Source organism: Falco peregrinus, chromosome 3, assembly GCF_023634155.1.
Source record: "Falco peregrinus isolate bFalPer1 chromosome 3, bFalPer1.pri, whole genome shotgun sequence".
NCBI classification, from domain to species: Eukaryota; Metazoa; Chordata; class Aves; order Falconiformes; family Falconidae; genus Falco; species Falco peregrinus.
In genome coordinates, this window is record NC_073723.1 from 72,243,221 (window position 1) to 72,268,151 (window position 24,931).

The window sequence follows — 24,931 nt, forward strand, 5'->3', positions numbered from 1 at the left end:
GTATATACATTTCAGTCATGTGATTTCTTTGTACAATGGTATAATTGGACAGATGGAAGACTTCTTTCAGCTGTAGTTTAGACAGATGCACGCATGTGTTCAGGGATAAGGAGGGGAGGAGATCGAACATTGCTGCTTTTCTTTTTTTCCTGGGACCTTTTGGCCAAAGCAGACAGAAGTTTGGAAAGCTTTGCTTTGAACAAGAGTAATTAAATGATGGGGGAATGCCAATATAAATGTTAAGCAAATGTTTCCTGGGCAATAGCAAAATCCAGTGGTTTACTACTAAAATGAGGCAGTTTAGGCAGGAGGCATAGTATAGAGTGTGGGCCCTGTTAAAGCTATTCCTGGGCTGCCTAGCTTTATGGGTGAAATTAATTTGACACACAAAGAGTTGGATTAATGGAATTTTTTTGCACAGCCTGTGGAATTTATCTTGCATTACAGGAAGATGCAGAGTTAGCTTGCAGGACTTCTTTTGCAATGATACAAATTAAAAGTGTAATAAGGGGTGTTATGGGTGTGTAGATGCGGGTCGCCTCATCCAGCAACTACATTCTTCGTTCTGTGAGGCACGGTGTCAAGGGGAGGAATCGGATCTGAAGATAAGCTGCATTTATTTAACAGCACTGACTACAAGTTCTTCCTTCAGTGAAAGCACAAACGCTATGTGTTCTGCCTTGGGTTCGCCAATGACCACCTTATCAGTATCCTGATGAGCATTTCTGCTTTGTGATAGAAGCTAAGTTTATTTAACATGTCTCTCTGTGCTCAGTGTCTGCCAAGCATTGATTAGTATGCATAAGGTTTTGGGGTGTAAAACTACTGTGTTTTCAAAGAAAAGAAACCTGGAAGTTCTCTTCTGAGTCACAGACTGGAAAATAAAATGCTTCAGAAACCATAATCATAGAAGTGCGAAGACTGAACGCTACTCCAGCTCCCTTACTACCTCTCTTCGGGAGTTCCCAAGAATATAGAGTCTTTGTGCGCTTCCTCTTGTATTCAAAAGTGAATCGGCAATGCTGAGCCTGGTACCTCTTTGTTGCTGCTGAGTAACTGAATTGACAGTGTTGGAAACTGTCCTTAAATTTTGAAACAGCTGTTTTATTTCTGGCAATTGTTATGCATGTGTGTGCATTACGTATACGTGTATTGATGTAAAAGATGGAGAACAAAGAAATATGTTCAGAACTGTGGCATTGAATAATGGGGAAATATTCAGAAATTTGGAGAAGGGTTTTTTTTAGTTATTTTATATAACTAGTACCTGGAAAACAAATATTGCTTATTAAATTATTAGTTGGAAGGGATTTCCTGAGACTGATTAGGTGATTTCCTAACTTCCTGACTGAAGCATGACTGCTGCCAGTGCTGGATCATCACTTGGTTACTGAAGCCATGAACATCTAGGGCAGAGTGTCTGCTACCTGTGTTTAATCACAGCGGTGGTTGCTCCTCTGTTTTAAAGAGGAGTTTTATCTGGACATCTAATCTGTGCTTCCTAAGCAACTATTTCTGGCTGCTGCTTGTTATGCTATTGTCAGTCTCCAAAGGTTTTGACTCATTTTTGTAGCTGCTGTACAGGTATCCATGCTATTAGGTCTTCTCTTAGCCTCCAAGTTACCAAACTAAACAAGTCCAGCTCCCAAACTTGTTCTCATAGATTATTTGCCCTGGGTTGTTTGTCTTAGTAGCCCTTCTGCTGGACTGTCTCTGGTTTCTCCACATCCCACTTGAACTGGAGAAGGATGGAACTAGATAGCCTTACAAGTCCCAAACGGTGGAGGACAAGATACTTGGAAGTATGCCGCCTGTGCGGTATCTCAGGATAGAGTTTGCCTAGTTTATGGGAGACATGCTTTTGGCTGGTATTCAGCTTAGCATTCATCATAACTCTGAGGTTCTTTTTGACAGTGCAGCTGCTCAGTCAGACGAATCCCAGCCTGTACTCATGAATGGGATTTTCAGCTGCAGAACTCTACACGTACCATGTTTCTTAAGGTTTCTTTGATCTTAAATGTTCCCAAGGGTCTGGTCAACTGAAGCTGCGACATCGGTTGTATTCCCTAAATTATCTTGTCTGTGTATTTGCCAAGGGTATTCTATGCATCCTCATTTCTGTTATTGATGATGATGTTAATCATTGTGGGCCCTGGAATCAGTCTTTGGGGTACTGTACTGCTTACTGAATGCCAAGAGGCTGGGCTGTTGATCATTGCCCTTTGAGCCTGGCACTCCAACTGATATTCAGCAAATTGGTCAGTCTGATGTGCTTTAAGGGAAAATACTGTTGCATTTTGGTTTTGAGATGCTTAAGAAATATAACTTACATTATTAATATAATTCCAAAGCCATGTGGCTAGTAAATGTGAATTAAATGTTAGCCTGGAAACCTACTGTTGCTGAATATGAGAGTGTCTTCAAGATCATAATTGCTTTGTTGAACTCTTGCAGGCAGCAATGATAGTATTTGCTAAATGCCTTTTTAAAAAAACAAAAAATCTCCAACCCCCAAACTGCTACCTTTGGTAATAGTAGCAGCTACAACTTGACTTTTTAACTTGATCGTATTTGTAAATCTCAACCATGTTAAGACAGACTGCACTGTGAACTGCTTCTGGTGCAGTTCCCTGCAAATGTGGTTAGTTCATAGAAGTAAACAGAAAATAAAGCACTAAAAATCTTATTTCACAGGTACCTATTCATGTCACTTAGTATTTGGTCATGTTGTCAGTCTCCAGATACTGGAATATGACCTGGGCTTCCGGCACTACCTGAACAACTCTGGAATGAAGTAATTTTCGTAATTGCAGAGTACCTGGAGATCTTATTTTGTTCATGCTACCAGAGACTTTGAGGCTTTTTACTGATAAAAGATGGATAATTGATTATGAGAAGTCAGTGGAGAGATGTTTTTTCATACCCCTCACTTATGATAATGGTGCAGAGTTGTTTGCAAAATGTTTACAATGTTGATTTGATTTACAGCTTTCATACATGTCTTTTAACTGCCTGGCTTATGCAGAAAGAGGAGAAAACCATTGATGTGTAAAAAATGTATTTGCCATGACTGTGGAAAACTTTTTGCCTTCAAAAATAGGAATTATGTGGGCAAATACATAGTTTAACTTAAGCTTTCACTTTTTCCATTTAATGAGGACTGTGTGTCATCTTGTTTTAATCTTGAATTCTGAAACTTAAGAAACCTCTGAGAACATCATTAAAGCATGCTTGTGATGTGTCTGTGGATTTGGGGGAAGAGGGGGGCAAGGGAAGGAAGTTTCAAAGGAAGGAAGTGGAAGTACCTTTAAAAAACATGTCTCAAAATTCACTCCAAAGCTCTGAGTGATAAGAATATATACAGAATCCTATGTAAAAGAAGATGCGGTTTAATGACTTTATGATTTGTATTTGGGACTGTGTTAAGGCTCTCTGTGTTTAGACCAGAAGTTTTCTGTTAGGTACCTGTAGCAGAGATTGACTGTCATGAACAATACTGAATAGTTAAAATAGTTACTTTAATTAACTAAGTAGTATGAAAAGCACTTAAAATAAAAATTGAATAGTTCATGCTTCTGTGACATACATGTATTTGGTGTATTGTGTTGGTGGGGAAAGGGAGTGGAAATGAAGAGTTTCTCTTAAAGCAGTAAAGTTACAAAAGGGAGGTGTACCACAATGGAATAGTGCTATTACCGAGCCTATATTAAACTGTAAAATGAAGATAATTGTTCAGTTCTCTGACTTGTTTGGATGATCTACTAGGCACTTAATAAAAGTAAGTGAGAAGAACTAGTCTGACTGTCAAACTATTATCCTAGGTCCTTCAGCTGCAGTCCGAGCTCCGATGAAGTACGAAACACAGAGACCAGGTAGCTGAATATAAATGAGCTAATGCCCTTTGTTGGTGCAATTATGAAAACAGTGGTTTTATTTTAATGATTACCAAAGCAGGTAGTTGATTATGGTTTAGGAAGAAGTAATGCAAGTTACCAAACATTTGAACCGTTGCTTTTCTTCTGTGCTCTAGTTAATTTATGTAAGAAAAGATCGTAGGAGAATATGAAGTTACAAGTATTTTCACAGAAAGACTTTCAGTCTTGAGACATAGTTTCTGTCATCCTCATTATCAGATAACATCTGATATCAATTATTTTAGCTAATGTCTTTTATAGCTGGTGAAGTTTCAACAGAAAATTTTGCAGGACGTGTGTGTGTATACATATGCAGTGAAAGTTTGACAAAACAAACACGTGTAAGCCAAGGACAGTATGCGTTGTTCTTCTCAAGATGGTACTAAACCAAGAGTATTTAGTTAGCAATATTAGGAAGCAAGAAGAAAATGGCCATTACTTTGTAGAGAACTTTTAACTTTTTTCTGTGTGGATCTTTCCATATTAAGTCCAAAAGATGACATGCATTTCACTGTCAGCTCGGGAACAGCCATCTCACACTGAGAGCTATTGCACAGACACACAAATGCATGAAAACTGCATAATACACTTAAATGTTGGTAAAAAATCTGTTCATGGAGATTAATTACATTGCACCAACTTGTATGGGTCAACCCTCTCACACTGTGCTACTGCTGCATGTCACTTCAGACAAAAAATAACAGAGATTTTTTGGCAAGACTGTGAAGTTTTGGTGGGAATGGGACACACTGTTCCCATGGCCGGAGGTGTCCTATGAGGTGTTTTTTACCGCAATTAAATTGCAAGAGGTTTTCTATATAAATTAATGCTGAAACTTCGTGATTTTTTTTTTTTTGTGTGTGTGTGCAGCCGTGGGGTTTGACTTTATGGTAGCGCAAGTATATTCCTAATGGAATGAATATTTAAAAACAAGCATGGAATTCCCTATCCTGAAATTTTGTTTGGGTGATTGTTATTTTTTTTTAACCATAACCTGGCATCCGAGGGGGGAAGAATATAGTAACAGTTCAGTGTTTGTGGTATTTCTACTTGTTTGCCCCAGTGTGAAGAAACGAGCAGCATTTATGACACTGAAGAAATTCATCAGTCTGTTAAAATACAGCTGTATGTAATTAGGAAGATCTGTTTCTGCACATTTTTTTTCTCACATTAAAAATATGCGTTTTAACACTTTAATGTGCTTTTTTTATAATGGCCAGCACTTGAATATACTTAATGCCTCTGAGATTCTTTTGCACATACATTTAGCGAAACTCTGCAGGTGCTCCAAGTTGACCAGTAATACTTCAAAAGTGGTTTAGGCAGTGCAAAACCCAAGCTATTAAAACTTAATAAAACCTGCTCAGTGAGGAGCAGGATACAGCCATGATGGAAATACTGCTAGTTCAGGGTCAGGAATATACTAACTGATTGTGCAGCTTCTGCTCCGCCCAGACAACAAGAAGCATTTGCTGTATAAGTGAAGATGATGTTTTCTTTATTAGACTGAAGGCAGTGTGATTCCTGAACTTGAGGCTCCACACAAGCAGTCTCAATATGCTATATAAGTATCAGGGGTTTAGGGGAAGGAAGAGATTGGTGGCCTGGCTATTTTTTTTTTTCTTTTAATGAGAACTGATGGGGCCTGGAGCATGCTATGAATGTGAACTTGTTATCTTTCCTCAGTAAATTGGATCATGTTAGAAGGTCTGTTGCTTATTTGGTTCTCCTCTTGAAGACGCTAATTCCTTGTGTGTGAAATTGTTATAGAAAACAGTCTTGGAACCTTTTTGTGAGTGACTGAAATCTTGCACATTTTTCTTATGCATTTCAGAGCGCAAATTAATTTTGCCACCCTTAAGTCTCCACTAGAAACTCCTTTAAGATCATAGAAATTATATGCAGACTGTTTAATGTGTAATATCTCTTCATGTGTATATTTTTTACTTTAGTGAAGAGAGGACTCGCAAAGGACATAACCTGTCTGAAGGATTTTATGAATGATCCCAAAAGAGAAGAACCTCTAGTTGGTATGTTTTTTTATTTTCTGAATGGTATGTCTTTGAACTTGTGACCAGATGGCTTTTGTTTTAAAATGGAAGGTGAAATTTTAGGTACAGTTTCATTTTCTGTAAATGTATTGAATAATTTATAGGATATATCTTATTTCTAACACCTTTTAAAGATTAGTTTATTTAACTTACTTCTGTAAAGGCCACTTCTTTTATACACCTTAATTGTTAACACAGTTCATTCCTGAAGGAGCAATCTTAGTAAAGAAGCTTTTCACAGAATGGTTGAGGTTGGAAGGGATCTCTGGAGGTCATCTGGTCTTAAGTCTCTGCTTAAGCAGAGTCATCCAGGGCAGGTTGCCCAGGACCATGTCCAGATGGCTTTTGAGTATCTCCAAGGTGGGAGACACCACAACTTCTCAGGGGAACCTGTGCCAGTGCTCAGTCATCCTCTCAAAGGTGTTTCCTGATGTTCAGACAGCATCTCCTGTATTTCAGGTTGTGGTTATTGCCTCTTGTCCTGTCACTGGGCGCCACTGAAAAGAGCCTGGCTCCCTCTTCTTTACACCTTCCCTTTGGTTATTTATACATGCTGATGAGATCTCCTCTGAGCCTTCTCTAGGCTAAATAGTCCCAGCTCTCTCAGCCTTTCCACATAGGAGAGATGCCCTAGTACCTTCATAATCTTCATGGCCCTTCATATGTCCGTGTCTCTTGTGCTGGAAAGCCCAGAAGTCGACACAGCACTACAGGCATGGCCCTGCTGGTGCTGAGTGCAGAGGGTGGATCATCTCCTTCAGCCTGCTGGTAACACTCCTCCTTGTGCAGCCCACGATCCCATTAGCCATTTTGGCCACAAGGGCACATTTCTGGCTCATCTTCAGCTTGGTGTCCCCTCAGGTCCTTTCCTGCCAATCTGCTTTCCAGCTGGTCAGCCCCCAGCATGTACTGGTACCTGGGCGTGTTTCTCCTCAGGGACAGGAATTTGCACTTCCTCAGGCTGAACTGCCTGAAGTTCCTGTCAGCCCAGCCCACCAGCTTGTTGGGGTCCTTCTGGATGGCAGCACAAGCGGTTGGTGTGTCAGCCATCTTGCCCTGTTTGGTGTCATCAGCAAACTTGTTGAGAGTATGCTGTGCTCCATCATCTGATCATTAATGGAGATGTTGAACATGACTAGACCCAGTGTTGACGCGTGGGGTACACCACTACCTACTGGCCTCCAACTAGACTTCACACCGCTGCTGACTTGTCATTTGGGGATTCTTTTTGGTTTTCCATTTGGTGGGATGTGCAGGCATTTCGGTTCAGTGAGATACATTTCCTCATTATCTTTGGGAATGCTAAAAGTAGTGAGATGATTTTAAGGTTTTCGTCTTTCTAAACTGGAGTAGGCAGCCCTTAGGAGAGGATGAGCAAGGATGTTTGTTGGCAGCCTTAGTGTTCCGAGTATGTGCTGGTGACCTGGAGAAATCTGTTCCCTGATGAAGAGCTAAGTAGCATGTTTCCTATTATGGAGAGCAGAGAATTTCCCTTAGTGAATTATCTTGCTGTCACTCTACATACAGTATTAATATTAAAAAGCATAGCAGTTTATTATTATAAGCATTTTTAATAGAAAAAGGTGACTAGCAAAGTGTTACTTTTGTGTATACTCAGTTCATCTGGTTATAGTTTATTTTCAGAACTAAGATTTAGAAGTACAATACTCTAGTGGGTCTGAGATGGAGTTGGATTTCTTCATAGCAGCCTGTGTATTTTGGATTTGTGACTAAAACAGTGTTGGTAACACCCTGGTTTTTTGGCTGCTGCTAAGCACTGCACAGCCTCAAGACTCTTTTTTTCCCTCTGGGTCATCACCCCTCACCTCTTGAGTAGGCTTGGGGTGGGCAAGAGACTTGGGGAGGATGCAGCCGGGACAGTTGACTCAGACTGGCCAAAAGGGCATTCTGTACTGCATAATGTCAATGCTCGGCTATCGCAGCTGGGGTAAAGAAATAAAAAAGGTGATGGTGGTGGGGAGGGGGTAAGCTTCCAAGGTAGCTGTTCAGAGACTGACTGGGTATAGGTCTGCTTGTGGGGAGGTGAGGGACTGGTTTTTGCATGTTTGTGGTTTTTTTTCTCTCTTTCCATCATCTGTTAAACTGTTTATAAGCCCATGAGTTTTCCCATTTTTGCTCTTCCTGCTGAGGGGTGTGTATGTGAGCGAGCAAGCAGCTATGTGGTGTTTGGCTGCTAGCTGGGGTCAACCCATCATCACAAATAACACAGTATTGGAAATTATGATAATGGGGAACAGCTGCTGGTTTTCCCTATTTGTTTTAAGCTGCTTCTAAAGTTGTTACATTTAAGCTCTTCAGAGTAAAACTTCTCATGCAAGGTGTAAGTCTCAAACTTAAGAGATTTCTCAATACTTCTAAGGCGTAGTCTTTCAGTCATTTCTAAGAAAAAGGGAAGAAAAATCCCATTTTCCCTCCAATAATTCTTAAAAGTTTATAGAAGAGTTTTAGATTATGAAGGAATCGATTTTGTGAAGGGATTATTGTCTTTCTTACGTGTGCTTTGTGCTACTCAGACACTATCCAAAGTATGTTTGACCAAATAGTTCACATGCAGTTTATTTGCATGGCATTTCCTATTCTCATTCTCTTACTTATATGCACTTCCCTATGAATTCTCTTACATGACTTTATATTGAATGTCTTAGTTTCTTGGAAATGTCCAAATGTCCGTTTCTTGGAAATGTTTTATTTTGGTGGGCTTGCAGATCTGCCAGAGACACCGTTTCTCCTTTCAGAATAAAGCATTGTAAAGAGATAAATTTAACTGATGTGGATAATAAGTCCAAAGAACTGCTGAAGTGATCCTGAAGATGCATTGAAATTCTGAAAATGGAATACTTTTATTTATTCATTCTGGCTTTTCATGAGCAACATTGAAGAGAACACATTTGTTTATAGTAGTCTGTACTAAACCACAGATACTTGTAATTCTTGCTTTTACAGGTTTAGAACATGTGGTTGAAATCAGATTTGAAGGAAGAAAAGAGCCACATTATGAGTGCAAGCTGTGTGGGTTTAATACAGAGATGGCACCTATGATAGAACATCTTAGTGGATATAAACACAGAAGAGCATACATTGTGAGTAATTTTGATGCGTTTTGATCACAATTTCTCTATGATATACCCCCCTCCCCTTTTTTTTTATTTCTATAAATACTTACATGAAGTTTGAAGTTTAAACCCCTATGTGGCAAATCGGTAATACTTGTATGGTTGACTCTGGGGGTCAGATCAACATGAACAGCTATGAAGCTGTGAGCTGTTGAGGAAGTGCAGTCCAGAGATGTGTGTCTGTATCTGCTCAAGTCTGTTCCTAAGTGTTTTGATTGCTTCCAGGATCAGGTTCCTAGAACACTGTGGTCTTTCTTACTCCTCAGCATGCCCATAGTGGTGTTGGATATGGTGCAGAGCATAATACCTTTTGGTAGCAAGCTTTGCATAATATCCAGTTTTTGGTTTGAAGACCACTTAAGCAACTTTGACATTAAAATTTAATTAGTTGTGTTACAGAGAAAAAACGAGCTAACAGTGTTCAAAATTATGTTTTGCTGGTCTTTTGGAAGCTTGTCCAAAAGGTGAAATATGTCAGGTTTTTTAATATTGTGATGAATTTTAATATTGACCAATTCAAGCTGTGTTTGTCAACAGTCTAAAGAATTTCCAGATAAAATGAAGAGAAAGACAACAGATGTAAAAGAATGCAAAGTCTCATTTCTCAGACGGATAGCAGGAGAGCTAGAGAAGGCGGAAGGATTAAAAATGTATAAGGTAATTGGAAGTAAATCTGAAGTATCCAGTAATGTGTCTTTTATCTGTGCATTTATGTTTGACCTAGTAAATTTTAAAAGTACTGCTAACAAAGCTTGTTAAATTTCTGTGTGTTTCTAGGAAGTGTAGTATTAAATTGAACTAAGGCTTCACTTAAAGCTGCCCTAAAAAGTCTGGGGAGAAGAACAGTAGTATTGAAATTCATCTGGAAAACCAAAGTTGTTTATTTTCAAGATGTTAATTTTTTTTAGATAAGATGTCCAATCTGAATTCAGTCATTCAGAAATTTTACTGCTTTACTTCAATGATTCTTGATTTTTGCAACTTAAATTTTCTCAAATGTAAACAGATTTTCTCCCAAATTTCATTTATATTTACAAGATGATGTATCTATAAAATTATGGACTATGATGGGATAAATAAAAGTACTGGTTCCATTTCTAACTGTTGTTATGAAATTTTAATTGGAAAATCTAATGTGAATCTGTTTCTATTCCCAGATTGAAGGTTATGTAAGACTGAGTACCTCACGTAAGTTTATGAATTACTTGACTATAATAGATGTGATACAAAATTGCCATTTGGCCTGATTTGAATTAGTAGTTGAACTCAAATGGTTTGACTGATATAAAATGTTCAAGTTGTAATAGCACAAAATGTTTTCAGAGATTTTCCCAGTTTTTGTGGTTTTGAAATGAGGGAAGAAGGGAATTGCCAAACTTGCAGTGTTTCTTAGACATTTATTTGACTACTTGGTTCTTAAGTATTTAAGATAACTACAGTAATTTGCTAATCAAGGAAAGTGAAAAAGTATGGAAAAATGGTATTTGGTGGGTTTCTCTGAATAAATTGGTAAAGCCTTCACCTCATTTCAGTCATGAAAAGCTGTACATGCTGAATCACTGGTGACAGTGGAACTTACAGTTTTTTAGCAAGTCCATTGGAACAAGCAATGGAAAACAAACCCTCAAACAGAAAAACAGCATCTTCCCCTATACAATATGTTTATGTTCTTCATTACTGTAGATGTGCTGTTGATGCTTAACGGTGCCAACCTGAAGTAATACCTACTTGCTACCTTTTGATTCTAGTACTAGTGTAAGAGGGAAGGTAGGTTTGATTGAAAAGGGTGAAAGTTGCATAGATCAACAGTTTGTCAGTATGAATGGTGCTGTAGGTGCCCACCATAGCAGTGCTTTTTTTTTTTGGATTGATCATTAGTGGCTTCTGTGGGCTGTGCCTTTTAATGTTGGTCTGCAAAACAAGGTGGCAGAGACCCTTTCTGAGCTCTGTTAGTCTGTCTTGTGAAGGAGAGGGAAAGTGACCCAGTAATTTAGCTCAGTTCAGAGTAAATTGACAGCAATACTTACTGACTTCTGTAGAACTGGGAGACAGTCTCAGATATCAAGGGTAAGATGGAGAAATTGGAGAGGATCCAGCAGAGGATTATGAAGATTTTCAGGGGTCAAGCGCCTGTACCCAGAATGAGGGTTAGAGGGAGTAAGGCTTGTTTAGAATGGGAAAGAGGAGGGTAAGGGGTGATCTTATAACTGCCCTTCAAGCAATCTGTAGGCTGCTACAAAGATGACAAAGCCAAAATTTTGGTAATTGCAGCAGTGTAACAAGAGGTGGCAACTTGAGAGGCTGAACTTAGGAGAGGGGGGGAACTTCTTTCCTAGAGGGTAGTACAACACTGGAACAGGTAACGAACACTTCATCCTTAGAGGTTTTCAAGAGGTTTTCTGGCTATACAAAACTAGAATCTTATGTTGATAGTAGTCCTGCTTCAAGTGGGAGGTTGAACTTGATGGTGGAACTGGACGTTACTGTGTGGCCACAGAATTCTGATTTCATCAGAATTGCATTGATGTAATGCAACAGCTTGTATGACTGGAACGCCTTATTGGGTGGATATAGGCTCCTTATGAAAGACAACAGAAGATGACAGTAGAAGTTGTGCTGGATGCAGGAGTACCTTTTCTATATAGAGCCATGGCTGGTGGTTGTTGAGATCTTATGGGTCAGGACTAGGGGGAAGGCTAAAAAGAACGACATCATGGTAGATGTCTGCCCCTCTCAGACAGGCAGTCTGTAGCACGGCTGTCTTTATATAATGGGAAGAAATCTCCCACCTGCAGGTCCCAGTTATCTTGGGGGTACTGACTTTTGCTGGAAAAGCAGCATGGCAAGTTGCAAATAATCCAAAAGTGAGTCGAGGCTAGTTCTTCATGCAGGTGCCGGATGAGTCAACAAGAGGAGGTGTTTTACAAAGGAGAAGAAGAGTCAGGAATGTGATGGTCAACGGGAGCCTCAATTGGAGTCATCATGAGATGATACAGCTTAAAACCCTTGGGGAATGAGGAAGTTACATATCAGACCAATGACTTTGGGCTTCAGGAGAACAGACCTCAGCTTCTTCAGAAAACTAGTAGTCAGGATCCCTTGAGAGGTTGCTTTGAAAGGAAAAGAAGCCCAAAAGAGTTAATCAGTCTTCAAGGAAAACCTCAAAGAGCAGAAACGATCCATTTTGCTGTCCAGAAATAATGGGCAGGCATAGCAAGTGGCTACTATGTTTGAGCGGGGAGCTCCTGGCTGATCTTAGGTGCTAAAAAGGTGCACAGAGAACAGAAGGAGAGGCAAGATGCCAAGAAGAGATGTATAACAACTGCAGATGCATAAGAACTGCAGATATATTTGGGGTGAAATTAAGAAGGCAAAGCTTGTCTGAAGGTGAAAGGACTATGAAGGATAACAGGAAGGCTTCTGCAGGTATGACAGCAGCAAAAGAAGGTGTGGGCCCACTGCTGAGCAAGTAGCCTGGTGATGAAGGACCTGGAAGAGGCTGAGACACTTCTAGCTTTCTTTGCTTTAGTTTTTACTGAGACGGTCTGGTCTCAGATATTTGTGCGTAGTTATAAAGCTTAGGAGAGAATGGCATTACCCACTGGAGAGAAGGATTAGTTTAAGGAAGATCAAATTGAGCATGTGCAAGGCCATAAGACAAAAAGGGATGCTTCTGGTATTGAGGGAGCTGTCTTCTCCTTCAGAAGTCTTTGAAAGGTCATGGTGACCAGAGTAGTTCCTTGGATACCTGAAAAAAAACCCAAATGTGTTTATCTTTGAAAGTAATGGCTACAGCCTGTCCCAGACTTATAAAAAATTATGGAGCAAGTCCTTGTGGACATCATTTACTGGCATGTGAAGGTCAAGAAAGGTGACTGGGACTAGCCAGTGGATTTACCAAGGACAAATTGGGTTTGACCAGCCTGGTTGCATTTTGCAGTGACATAAGCTGGCTCTGTGGACAGGGGAAGAAGGACAGATGTCATTTTAGCTTTAGCAAATCTTTCAGCCTCCTATGTTATACTTCTAGCCAAACTGAGGAGATGAGGTATGTCTAGATCAGGGGTCCTCAAACTGTTTAACCAGGGGGCTGGCGCGCGGATGCAGTGGCAGGCAGCCATCTGCGGCTGCTGGGTTTCCCCCCCCCAACCCCCAGCGGGGGGGGTGGTCTGTAAATACCGGGGGCCGGATTGAGGACCCTGGGGGGCTGTAGTTTGAGGACCCCTGGTCTATAGGGTGGATGAAGGCTGGCTGAACTGTTAGGCTCAAAGAATAGTTGTCGGTGATTTTAAGTGTGTTGGTCAGCCACTAGTGGCATTCCTCAGTGGTTTCTGCTGGGGACAGCACTGTTTATCACGTTCATTCACGACTTGGAAAATGGGATAGAATACACCACTGTCAAATCTGACATTTCTGTCAAATTGAGGGAATGCCTGGTATGTGGTAGAGCAAGACTGCCATTTAGAGGGATCTCCACAAGCTGATGAAATGGGCTGTCAGAAACGTGAAGTGGAGCAAAGCTACATGTGAAATCTTACACCTGGGATGGAGCAGCACCCGGCTGGACACAGACTGGATGCTGTTGGGCTAGGGAGCCGATAATACGAGCCTGCAGGCTTTGATATACAACAGCATGAACATGCTGAATGTGCTTGATGTCATGAAGGCTAACACCGTACTGAACTACATTAGTGGACGTGTAGCCAGCAGATTAGGGAAATGCTTATTTCTTTCTGTTAAAGACTCATTAAGCTGCTTCTGGAATATTGTGTCCTGTGTCTATGAGAAATTTTGGTGAACTTTGTCAAAGTGAGCAGAACTTCAGTCACTAGCTTGAGTAGGGTGAAGTTTTCAGCCACTGAGTAGCACTCCTTGTCTCCACCTATCTTCTTTTCAAACAGGGAGGATTTTGGAGGCTTACTGGAAAGATGGCACAAATTGGGTAATTCAAGGAAAATTATTCTAATTACCAGTGTCCTCACCTTATATTAACTTGTTTGGTTTCTGGTACTTACCACCTCTGTGGTACTTTTACCTCCCAGGCTGCCCTAGATGACCTCCAGAGGTCCCTTCCAACGTAAACTTTTTTATGATTCTGTGATTCTGCCTGCAGAGGTCCCTCCTATCCTACATTTTCATGGTTCTTATCTTTCATGGTTGGATATCTTCTGTGAAATGGTAGCAGTCCTTTTCTTTCCTGACATTTGGAAAACTTTGGGACTTACAGTGCAGCATCTTGTTGCAACTCATCAGCATGTGTTCAGCACTGGGTGGTTAAAACAGTAACACAAGTCTTTCGGCCCCATATTGTAGGGGCAAAGATGTCATTTGTCCTGAGTATTATTACTTGTCCTGTTGCTTAGTGTGGAACACCTGTGCTGGTAAATGCTTAAGTCAAGAGATAGTAAGTTATGTACCATGCAGCAGCCGATTCTTTGAAGCATAGCTACTGTCTTCAGCTACCTTGTGGTACTTGAGCTTTCCCTCCCTGCTCATGCTTATGCATTATACTGGCAAGCGAGATGATGTTCTAATCCCCATAACTTCTTTTTGGAGACTGAACTATTACATGTGCAGCTTTTGAGGTTCACTGGTATGTTCACAGAAAAAAACCCAAACAAACCTTTTCACTTTTTGCACACAGGAGGCATGCCCACCTTAGCTCAATCCGTACTGACTTCTTGCTTGTGTGGGATTCACCTGCCTGAACATGGATGCTGTAGGGTACCCTGCGAATTGGTTAGGGCACAAGCCTCCCATAGACCTTTCATCAAGGATGCCTGGTGGTTGCTAAAATGGCATGTGCCTAGGTTTCGGCTGCTAAATCCTGCCCTTTAAAGAAGCTGCAGCCACTTCAGGGCCTGTAACTGTTCTGTTTGTGTGATGCTTCTGTTGCAGCAATACGGTGGAAACCCTATGAAGTTGCTAATAATTCTTTTTACTTTTCTAGCCTCATCAAAGAAGAAAGCAAGGTGAGAGTACTAACCCCACAGGGGAATCAGAAGAGGGTTTTTTTTTTGAGATCTCTTTACTTAATAAATAGATTTACTTTTCTGTAACAAACATCATAATGTATAGGGAAAATATTTTCTTTCCACTGTACTTTGTGTAAATTGTTCCTTTTTGTCTGTAAGGAAATAGTAGCTATGGCTGAGGAAATATTATACTGGTTACGCAGTTAGATAGCAGTCTGATATAAATAGAGAAATTGCAATTCAAATTTTAAGCTGTTACCATTTTAATTTAGGATGCCATTGGCTGAGTAAATTGTATAAAAGGCACCGCTGTTCATACAGGAGGATAAAACCCCCATTACTTTGGTCATCTTCTTTAGCTGATCTGTAAAGGAGATCATCAGTACTACTGATCTCTTTGAGAACCTTTAAAAAATAATGGTATTTTAAATATACCATAGAAAAAGATATCCTGTATTGGTAAGTGATAGAGATTTGGAAATTGAAATTATTTTAGTCTAGTTGCTATGAGTAAACCTCACTTTTTAGTAATCTTTGGAATGTATTTTAATATTGTCATTTTCTTTCTAAGGTGGGAAGATGATTATAAGCATGAGGTATGTAGAGGTAGTAATTCTGCAAGTGTCTTATGCTGTAGCAGTTTCCTTATGCTTTCTTTTAATTTTGCTGAAAAAAACTTCTGCTCTTTTGGCTTCATTTGCTATTTTATTAATATTGCAGAAGCAAAATAATTGACCTAATGACCAGAGTTTTGTGTTCATCACAGCAGAGGGGAAATGGATACTGTACATCCACCTTAGCTCTCATAATTCCTGTTCAAAGACACTGAAGAGTCTCAGATCCAGTGTCTGCAGGCCAGGTCTCCCAACCTGTGTTGTAGTCTCCACTTCTCTGTTTTGCCCCTCTTCAGATCTGAGGTATTCTATACTGAAGGTTTGGTTTGAAACTTCAGATAAATCTAAAGATTTGTAATCTTGTTTGCTAACTCAGAGGTGAAACTCAAACTGATCTCTCAGTGTCTGTCCTGAATAGCACTGGGCACAAACACTGAGAAAGGCCTCCTTTTTATCTTAGTGGCGGATGTTGTTTTGTAATCTGATGTATTCTGTGGTGATGTCTTGCTCTTTTAGGCCTCAGGCTGTTCAGGTGCTATGCTAGATGCAGCTGGGCACTTGACTTTTTTTTAAACGTGAGGTTGGACCTGAGTGAGGAGAGCCTGAGTGAGGATAGCTCTTGTAGGTATGTAGTGTAGACGTGAAATGTGTTCCTCCTGATACTGGAAGTAATGCAGTTGCTTTTGTAGTAGCTGCTACCTAATTGCTATTGAGGCTCTAATGTTACCTGTTTATGGCTGCGACCAAAAATTGCTATCTTTTCTTTGTGTTCACTTTTGTTGGATAAAAGATTAAAAGGTCTTGTTTTGTACAAGGTGATGCGACAAATACCATAATATTCAGTCTTTTAATTTTTCTTCCCCATTCTACAATCACACAGAATGATCCAGTTCGGAAACAGAAAGCTCTAGAGTTCTTGGTATGTATGTAAGATAATTGTGGTAAGAGGGATGCAATTGCACCGGTATGATGCAATGAATATTGTGAAGCAGCCTTTGATTACTGATCAAACTCATTTGACCACAACTTTAATTTCCAAGTTCTATTTTAATGGACTCTGCTCTTTGAAAAGCTAGTGCAGCTGTAGCAGAATGTTAGCTGAGAACAACTTGCTGGCTTAAATGTGAGCTCTCTACCTGTTCTCTGGATCGTTCTTCCCTTTGCAGAGGAACCACTCTGATGAGCAGTGTTAGGATGTTGCTCAGGTGCTGTTGTCTGACTGTATCTAATGGGCTTGTTGATAATGCTGAATGAGAGGAGCCAGTCCAGTCTTGCTGCCTGTGATGCTGTGGCTAGTCCTGCTGCCACAGAACCAGACAGCCAAGCAAAACCGGGTGACACTAGAGCACAACTGCTGGTGTGGAGTGGGGAAATCTTTATCAGTTCAGTTGCTGTTAGCAGTGGCATAGTAAGCCTCTCTTTGCCTTTTGGGTTTATGCTGTGAAAATACCTGACCGTTTATATTCACTATGTTACTGAAAGAAAGTCATGTTCTGCACCTAAGGTAATTACAAAATTTCATTTGAGTCCGAATTGTGCTTATACACTGAAATCACAAGTAGAATGTTTTGAGATGTGTGCTTCATTTCTTTTAAGCTGTGGTTACTTGTGACTTTAGGAAGAGGGAGAGAGAAAGCAAGTCTGGGGATAATCAGTAAACTACCAAAGTACTTGGTAGACAGTTAATTGATCTTTATATACAGGAATCACAGTTATTCCTTATGTCAGACTGCCCATGTTCTTTTAATTTACTGTAATCACTTTATATACTTCCTAATCAGTCTCTTTAGACATTAAAAAGACAGATAGCCAAAATTGATCTGTGCTTTATAGAATTATATCAGTATCTTTTGGTATCTCTTATTCCCAAAGTTACACATAGGAAAATTATAATGGAGACTCATCTTTTTGAATCAAAGGCATCCGATGGTGCTGAAGCTTACTTTTTATTCAATTTTCTACACAGACAACATAAATTTAAGACTTGTGCCCTTCTTCACCCTCAAGAAAATGTTCATGATTGACAGTAGGGGAGTGGCACCGGCATTGAGGTTTATATTTGCCCTTTATCAGGCCATAATTATGTTCACAATTTTATTTTTTCATACATATGTGTGTGATATATGTATGTTATATATGTCTTATGTATCAGCTAATAGTATAAGCTTGGTTATAGCTAAATCAAAGTATTAACTTTGATCTGTTCATTATATGACCCTTTGCCTTCCTATTGACCGATTCTCACAATGGTTTTCAACAGGAGACTTTTCACATCACCTCAGACTCAGAAGCAACACTTGTTGTTCATATTACGCAGGAACTCACAGAAGCTTTGAAGGCCTTTTGTGAAAAGAAAGCAGCAGTAAGTAACTTAATCTTGACCAGAGCTGTTTTACCATTGGGAGAAAAGTAGTGGTGGAACTCATTGTGTTAACACTCTGATGAAGTGTAACAGTTCAGGCATAGGTCAGAAACCCCCACTTAAATAAATATATATATATGGTTTTTTTTTGTTTGTTTTTTTTTTTTTTTTACAATTTCTAAGTACCAAATACATTAATTACATGGCACATTTCTGTCAGTTTTCCATCATCTTCTATCTGTTTTGGTTTTCTTTTGCATACATTCTCCCCCTCGTTTGGGCACCATTTTGCTTCATGATGTCTGTCTGGTTGTCATCTTTCCTTTGCAGTTCATCCCTTGCTTCATAGCTTTTCCTCTAAGGTTAATCAGGCTTTATATGCTGCCCAAATGTGTCACTTCATCCTTTTGTGGGCATGTGGATAAGTCTGTCTTTCCTGGTGACTTGTAGCTCTGCTCCTAGTTGAGAGCTTTAATCTGTTAAAACTAAGGTAGGCAAGATGTTCCTGTCTTTCTGTTGGTCCTTACACACCTCCATAGCTTCTTTGCATAAAAATTGTATACCTGTAGAAAAAAGGGTCTGAAGAAGGACCAGAATCTGCACAAAAATGACTCATCACCTCTGGCAGCTAGTGGTTCACAAAATTCAGCGTGTGTTCTTCAGTCTGATTTTTCAGACTTGATAGTTCATACTTTTTTTTTTTAGGCATTAGTAATATATTCCATGTCAGCTGAGCTATAGTAACTGTCTTTGTGCAAATGTCACAACCACCAGTTTTTTGAGAGATACACTTTAAAAAACTTCATGTATTTGAATATAATACAGTTCTTGTGAGCTAGTTAAAAATCATTGCCACAGATTGATCTCAGGCAGTAGCTGAGCCTTCCATTCTGCATTCCCCAGCTAGAGACAGGATTTGCATATGTTCCAGGTTTATTTTGTAGCCAGGTGATGTTGAGGGATATGGGGCAATAAAGTGAAGAAATTTGAAACAGGTGATGTTGTCTTCCCCAGACACCTCATCCTACTCTAAGACACATACCTCTTCCAAACAATAGTTTTGAAAATTGTGGTTTAATGTGGTAATTGTGAACAACAGAACAACACCTCATTCATACAGAGTTTGCTGTCACCTAGAGTTGTACTCTGCTAACTTTCCATGGGCAGCTTGCTATTTTTTTTTAAATGCTCAAGGTCTGAGTTTAAAAACAGACATTCTGACCTTTTGCTTTACCCAGGTTAATTATACTAACAGTCTGAGGCCACTGATGTCAATATCTCAAGATGAATTTCCAGGAAAGAAAAGCATCCCAAAACACTATAAGCCATATGGAAAATCCAAAGGTAATTTAGATATTTTGCTCTGCTAGTTTAAGTCTTCTCTAAACACTGAACAGATTGCAAAAATTTACCAAAAATTACGAAAGCCAGCCATAGTGCTTCTTTGCTAGAGTACTGCATGTCTTTCTCTGCTGTCTGTCAGTTCAGAATATCCTTTTCTGATGCGTTAATGACTTCAACCTTCACTGTCTAAGAACACTTCTTTCTCTCTAAATGGTATTACAGCAGTAAAGGTGATTGGAAATCCAAGTGGTAACCTCTCCTAACCTATTTAACATCAGGATTTTTGGGTAAAATGGTGCTGGACTCAGGTAGGACATAAACGCAGGAAATGGGAAAAGAACAGGAAAAGAACACTTGATAAAACCTCTAAATAGTTGTGTTTTCAGTTGATATTTTAATATTTTGCTAACTTGTAGTGCCCTGTATTCATTTATTTATTTATTCAGGAAATTCTAACTGGAATCAAGGTATTTTGTCTCATTATGAAGAGTGTTCTGCAGATGCTTCTTTTGCTCCTGCTAACTCATACAGTTACCAAACAGATGATGGACCATCTTCCTATCATCTGAGATCTAATGACTTTGCAATGATGTCTGCACTCAGGGACTCTTTTGCTTGTCAGACTGGAAGTCCTGCCAGTGGTATCAGTGAATGGCTGAGACAGTTCAGCCGATCTGCTTCTGGCAGCAATTCAGCTGGTGGGCCCTCTTCCTATGAGGCCAGTCCAGTGAGTGAGTACCCAGCAGAATATATGTCCAGTGATGTGCGAGGAAGTAAGATCCCTGATAACAGAATCTCATATGGCAAGAAAAGTACAAAATGGAGGAACCGACAAGCATGTACAAAAGCAAGGAGTGTAAGTGATGAAGGATTACCTTATCCCAATTCTTCTTCCTCATATCCTTCATTTGGAAGATATTCCACAAACTATTCTTTGCAAAGCTATTCCTCTTACGAGAATGATGAGTCTGTGAGTACTTGTACATCTTCTGCAAATTCTGCTATTTCGGGAAGAGGTGGCACCAGGTGGAACCAGGAGTCTAGGTGGAACGAGGACTCTAGGTGGAACCAGGAGTCTAGGTGGAACCAGGAGAGTAGATGGAACCAGGAGACTAGGTGTCAAGGATTCGAGCATCAGAAGTCAGGCTACAAGACTGATTGGAGTTCGCATCGGTACTCATTTTCTGGCAGTGGTTCATACAGAGATTACCAGCAATTCAGAAGCTCAGATAAGATGTTTGATGAAGATGCTGTTGGTCTTGCTCCCAACATTTTGAATACACTACAAGGAAATGATATACCTACAATGACCAGGATGCTCAAACAGTTGGCTCCATGTTATCCAGCACTTCAAAGTAAGATGGTGATTAGTTCTCATGTAAAATGAGTTACATCGACATAGTTGCTTTAATATAAGCAGGAGATGGTGTGTTGCAGAGATAGTATGCTCCATTCAGAGGAGTTGAGTTCATTTTGCTCAACATCTGTATCAGCTGAACAAGCCTCTCTGAGGAGACTTTGTCTCTTGACAACTAAATAGAGCTGTGGGTGGGAGGAAATCTTGATAGCACAAAAATTTCCTCAATTGAAAGGTTTGTCTTAGCTCATCTTGCTGACTAGCATCTTATATCATAGTCAGAGTTCATACTGTTGGGGTGGCAACTATGGGAAGGGAATGTATTTGCATAAAGAAAAAAATATTGGAATCCATGCAGAACCAAATTTGGATGGCATTATAATAGATAAAATACTCCAAATAGATCAAACATATTGGAATAACAAAAGAGAAATGTTATCAAAGAGTTGGTTTGTATGTGACATCTTCAAAATAAAAGATTCTCCTTTGGAAATAGATTGTAAGAGGAATTTAAAGGAAGGTGAGCATATGCTACTGTATAGCTCTTGTTGAGCTTTGGACAAATGTGAAACTATGCTTATGGTACCAGAATTAGTTAATTAGGCAGATAGTTAATAGTATCATTTTAACATTCTCTCTGCTGTATTGTGTGAAATAACATGAAATAGAAGTAACTTTAAACGTTTTTATCTCCCCTTTCTAGAACTAAATATTCAGACATTAGTCAATGTGCTAGTAGAAACTAGAGGAAAAGATTAAGGAGCAACAACAGCTGAACTGGAAACAGATGAACAGATTCGAGAACCTCCATCTCTTGGCTTTCAGGAAAGAGGCTGCGTTTAATTCTGTGTTTGACTGGTTTTGGAAGGGGAAAGGGAGGTAGGGTTTAATTTTTTAACATGTGAGATATAGCTGGAACACAAACTTGCACATAATGGAGATGAACGTACTATTTTGTTTAGGCTTTTTTAATGTATTTGTTATATCTTAGTATATTACAGAAAAAATCTTTTGTTATTTTTTGAAAATATGTTAAAGTTATTCTGTCAGCAAAAAGTTAATAACCCTTTTAACACCCTTCCCAACTCAGAAAACAGGAAACTTTTACTTTTATGTTATCTACTTAGGGAGAATATTCACTGAAAATACAGATCCATTGTATGAAAATACAAGTTTACTTTTCACACAAATGTAAGGCCAGTTCAGTTAATTTGAGGCTTTATAATTAGCATATTTTTAGAAATGGGTTCACTACATTTCTGTTTAGACAAAGAAAGGAGAATGTCACAGCAAAGGTATTCTCTGTCTTAATGTGATGCTATATGAGGAAAATGTAATCTGTTCTAGGGGGTTGGTACATAATGAGGCTTATTTCATTTTGGCAGCGTAAAAAGAGACATGAAATATATGCAGTTTTTTTATCATGTTGTTCAGAATGAAATGGTTATAAATCAACTTAAAAACTCATTGATGGATTGATCCATACTAAAATAAAAATTTTCGGTTCTTTCTACTGGCAAAAGCGCACTAAGAAATAGTAGAACCTATAAGGCAATCAGATAAAATAATAGGGAAAAATAAATCATTAGATGTCTGTGTTACATAATCAAATCTAGCTTACATGGAGCTAAAGAAAAGAAGTGAGATTGTTTATTCCACAGTGTCCATTTTCCTTTCCACTGCTGGGTTGTGGACTATTATTTTTCTCATTCATACCTGAAATATTTCTCTGTCTTTGTGCATTAAATACTTGTGCTAAACCAGGGTTAGTCTTCATGAGTTGTCATAATATCTTTTTGCATTCACTAAAATAACTTTTTGGATCTTGTCTTGTAAATGTCAACAAAAAGGCAACAAAGTAATCTATTACAGATCATACAAACTAGATTTCCTAAAGTTATCCTTCTGTAATTGTTTTACTTGTGCATCAGAGAAGATCCACTTCCCTTTTTCCGTCTTGTTCACTACTTACTTTTCTCCTTCTCATACTTACTAAAGGGTTTAAGTAGTTTCTAATGGCATGCACTTAGTAGTTGTGCCGTGTTTATCCATTGAATTAAATAGTAAACCACCTTGCTTAAAAGGGAAAAATACTATTTTCTACCACAGGTGTCTGCCAGAGCTTTGATTTAAAACTGTAGGACAGATCAGTTGTTATCTACATGTAAAAATTATCAGAAATTATTTACATGAATGTTACTACCATAGGGTTTTTTCCACAGAAAGTGTAGTGCAACTAAAATTCTGAAACTGTAGAAAAAATGATGCTAGAAAATGTTACTGCTACAACTCTTGTCAATTCACATTCAGACCTTTTCCTCTGAGGTTGTTGCAGATCTCACTCCCTTTGGGATTTTCCTGCCATTACTGTATACCCCAGTGGCATACAGCAACTGGATGGTCCCTGCCCACATTAGATGCTCTTTCCACCTAGACATTCCCTTCTTATTTTTTGTTCTGAGGAACAGTTCCTGTACCTGCTTGTTGTTGTGCAAGGTCCTGCACTGGAGAAACAGTTCTTGCATTTTGAAACGGAGTTGCAGTAGTGACCGAGAGAGTAAGTGCTTTTCAGCAGTGATTTGCTAAAGGTTTCCTGAGCTGTAGGTAGCATTTGGAGTCCTGTAAATGCCCACCATTTCAATTTTCATTTCTTACCAAAACTGGTAAAATTCTTGAGATGATTGTCTGTTGGTTCTTATACAGAAGCACTATCACGTAGGGAATTCTGTGTAAGCCGGTGGTGTCTTGTAACATGCACTCCAAGCCTGCCTTGTCACTTCTGTGCAATTACTGCCAGCAGCATGGTGTTCTCAGTGTCTATCGCTTGACTGAGCCAGTTTCATCTGCATCACTGCTTTCTCCTTAATTCTCTCTTTCTTCTTTCCAAAGATCTTCCTAGTTTTGGAAATTAAGGGCTTTGCTGTGTGATTTCTGTACTGATGCTGGCCTGGGGTCTGCCACTTGGCACTCCCAGGTTTGACAGATTTTGGGCTATAGCTGTCACCTCCACAACTGTTTTCAAAGACTTCTTTTTTTCAAAGCAAACATGTATAGCTGACTTACGTCAAACAAGTTGCATCTTTTTTATCACAGGGACACGTTTCTTCATGGAGTGCAATTTCGTAGAATCATAGAATGGGTTGGAAGGGACCTTTATAGGTCATCTAGTCCAATCCACCCTGCAATGAGCAGGGCCATCTTCAGCTAGATCGGGTTGCTCAGAGCCCCATCCAGCCTGACCTTGGATGTTTCCAGGGATGGGGCATCCACAGCTTCTCTGGGCAACCTGTGCCAGTGTTTCACCACCCTGATTGTAAAAAATTTCTTACTTATGTCTAGTCTAAATCTGCCCCCTTTTAGTTTAAAACTATTACCCCTTGTCCTATACCCTACAGGCCCTGCTAAAAAGTCTGTCTGTCCCCATCTTTCCTATAAGCCCCCTTTAAGTACTGGAAGGCCACAATCAGGTCTCCCTGGAGCCTTCTGCAGGCTGAACAACCCAAGCTCTCTCAGCCTTCCCTCACAGGAGAGGTGTTTGATCCCTCTGATCATCTTTGTGGCCCCCCTCTGGACCTGCTCCAACAGGTCCATGTCGTTCCTGTGCTGAGGGCTCCAGAGCTGGATGCAGTGCTCCAGGTGGGGCCTCACGAGAGCAGAGGGGCAGAATCACCTCCCTCGACCTGCTGGCCGCGCTGCTTTTGATGCAGCCCGGGGTACATCTGGCTTTCTGGGCCACGAGTGTACATTGCTGGCTTATGTCCAGCTTTTCATCCACCACTACCCCTGCGATACCCACCAATTTCCTAGTATTCAAATGAAGGGCAAAAAGAAACGGACAGAAACATCTTCAGGTTGTAACTCTGCAAAGGGATCGTTTACCCCCATGACAGGAATTACGAATGCTTTTCCTTTTTTCCAGGGCTGTGCAGTGTAGGACAGTGAGCACTAAGTATTGCTGCCTCGTTTGGAGGGCGTCTGTGATGCCTTCCTTTCCTCTGTAGGGCCAGGTACTCAGACTGTTTTCTTTCACACAATCCACCTTGAGGATCTGTCTGCCCGTTGCACTTCTTTTTCTCTAGCCAACAGCTCATCCTACAGACATGACTTCTGAGAGACGGTGACTTTGGATTCCTAGTTGTTCTCATTCAGTTCAACCCTGCCACCTTTTAAGGGGGATTCA

At 39.8% G+C, this 24,931-nt stretch overlaps 1 protein-coding gene across 2 annotated transcripts in view; it reads left to right on the forward strand.

Moving 5' to 3' along the window:
* The window catches only part of LOC101920510 (uncharacterized), a 32,982-nt gene extending 10,408 nt beyond the window's left edge, over nucleotides 1–22,574 (forward strand). Inside the window, exons 5-16 of one of the 2 annotated variants that reach the window (XM_055800531.1) lie at nucleotides 3,822–3,872; nucleotides 5,867–5,944; nucleotides 8,930–9,066; nucleotides 9,637–9,756; nucleotides 10,257–10,287; nucleotides 15,050–15,071; nucleotides 15,646–15,670; nucleotides 16,569–16,607; nucleotides 17,949–18,050; nucleotides 19,289–19,394; nucleotides 19,841–20,749; nucleotides 21,455–22,574. In XM_055800531.1, the coding sequence (XP_055656506.1) occupies nucleotides 3,822–3,872; nucleotides 5,867–5,944; nucleotides 8,930–9,066; nucleotides 9,637–9,756; nucleotides 10,257–10,287; nucleotides 15,050–15,071; nucleotides 15,646–15,670; nucleotides 16,569–16,607; nucleotides 17,949–18,050; nucleotides 19,289–19,394; nucleotides 19,841–20,749; nucleotides 21,455–21,510 (1,676 nt within the window). In that variant the 3' untranslated portion in view covers nucleotides 21,511–22,574. The remainder of the gene's footprint in view (nucleotides 1–3,821; nucleotides 3,873–5,866; nucleotides 5,945–8,929; nucleotides 9,067–9,636; nucleotides 9,757–10,256; nucleotides 10,288–15,049; nucleotides 15,072–15,645; nucleotides 15,671–16,568; nucleotides 16,608–17,948; nucleotides 18,051–19,288; nucleotides 19,395–19,840; nucleotides 20,750–21,454) is intronic. The other variant, XM_055800532.1, reaches the window with a different exon arrangement.
* Nucleotides 22,575–24,931: the final 2,357 nt, after the last annotated feature.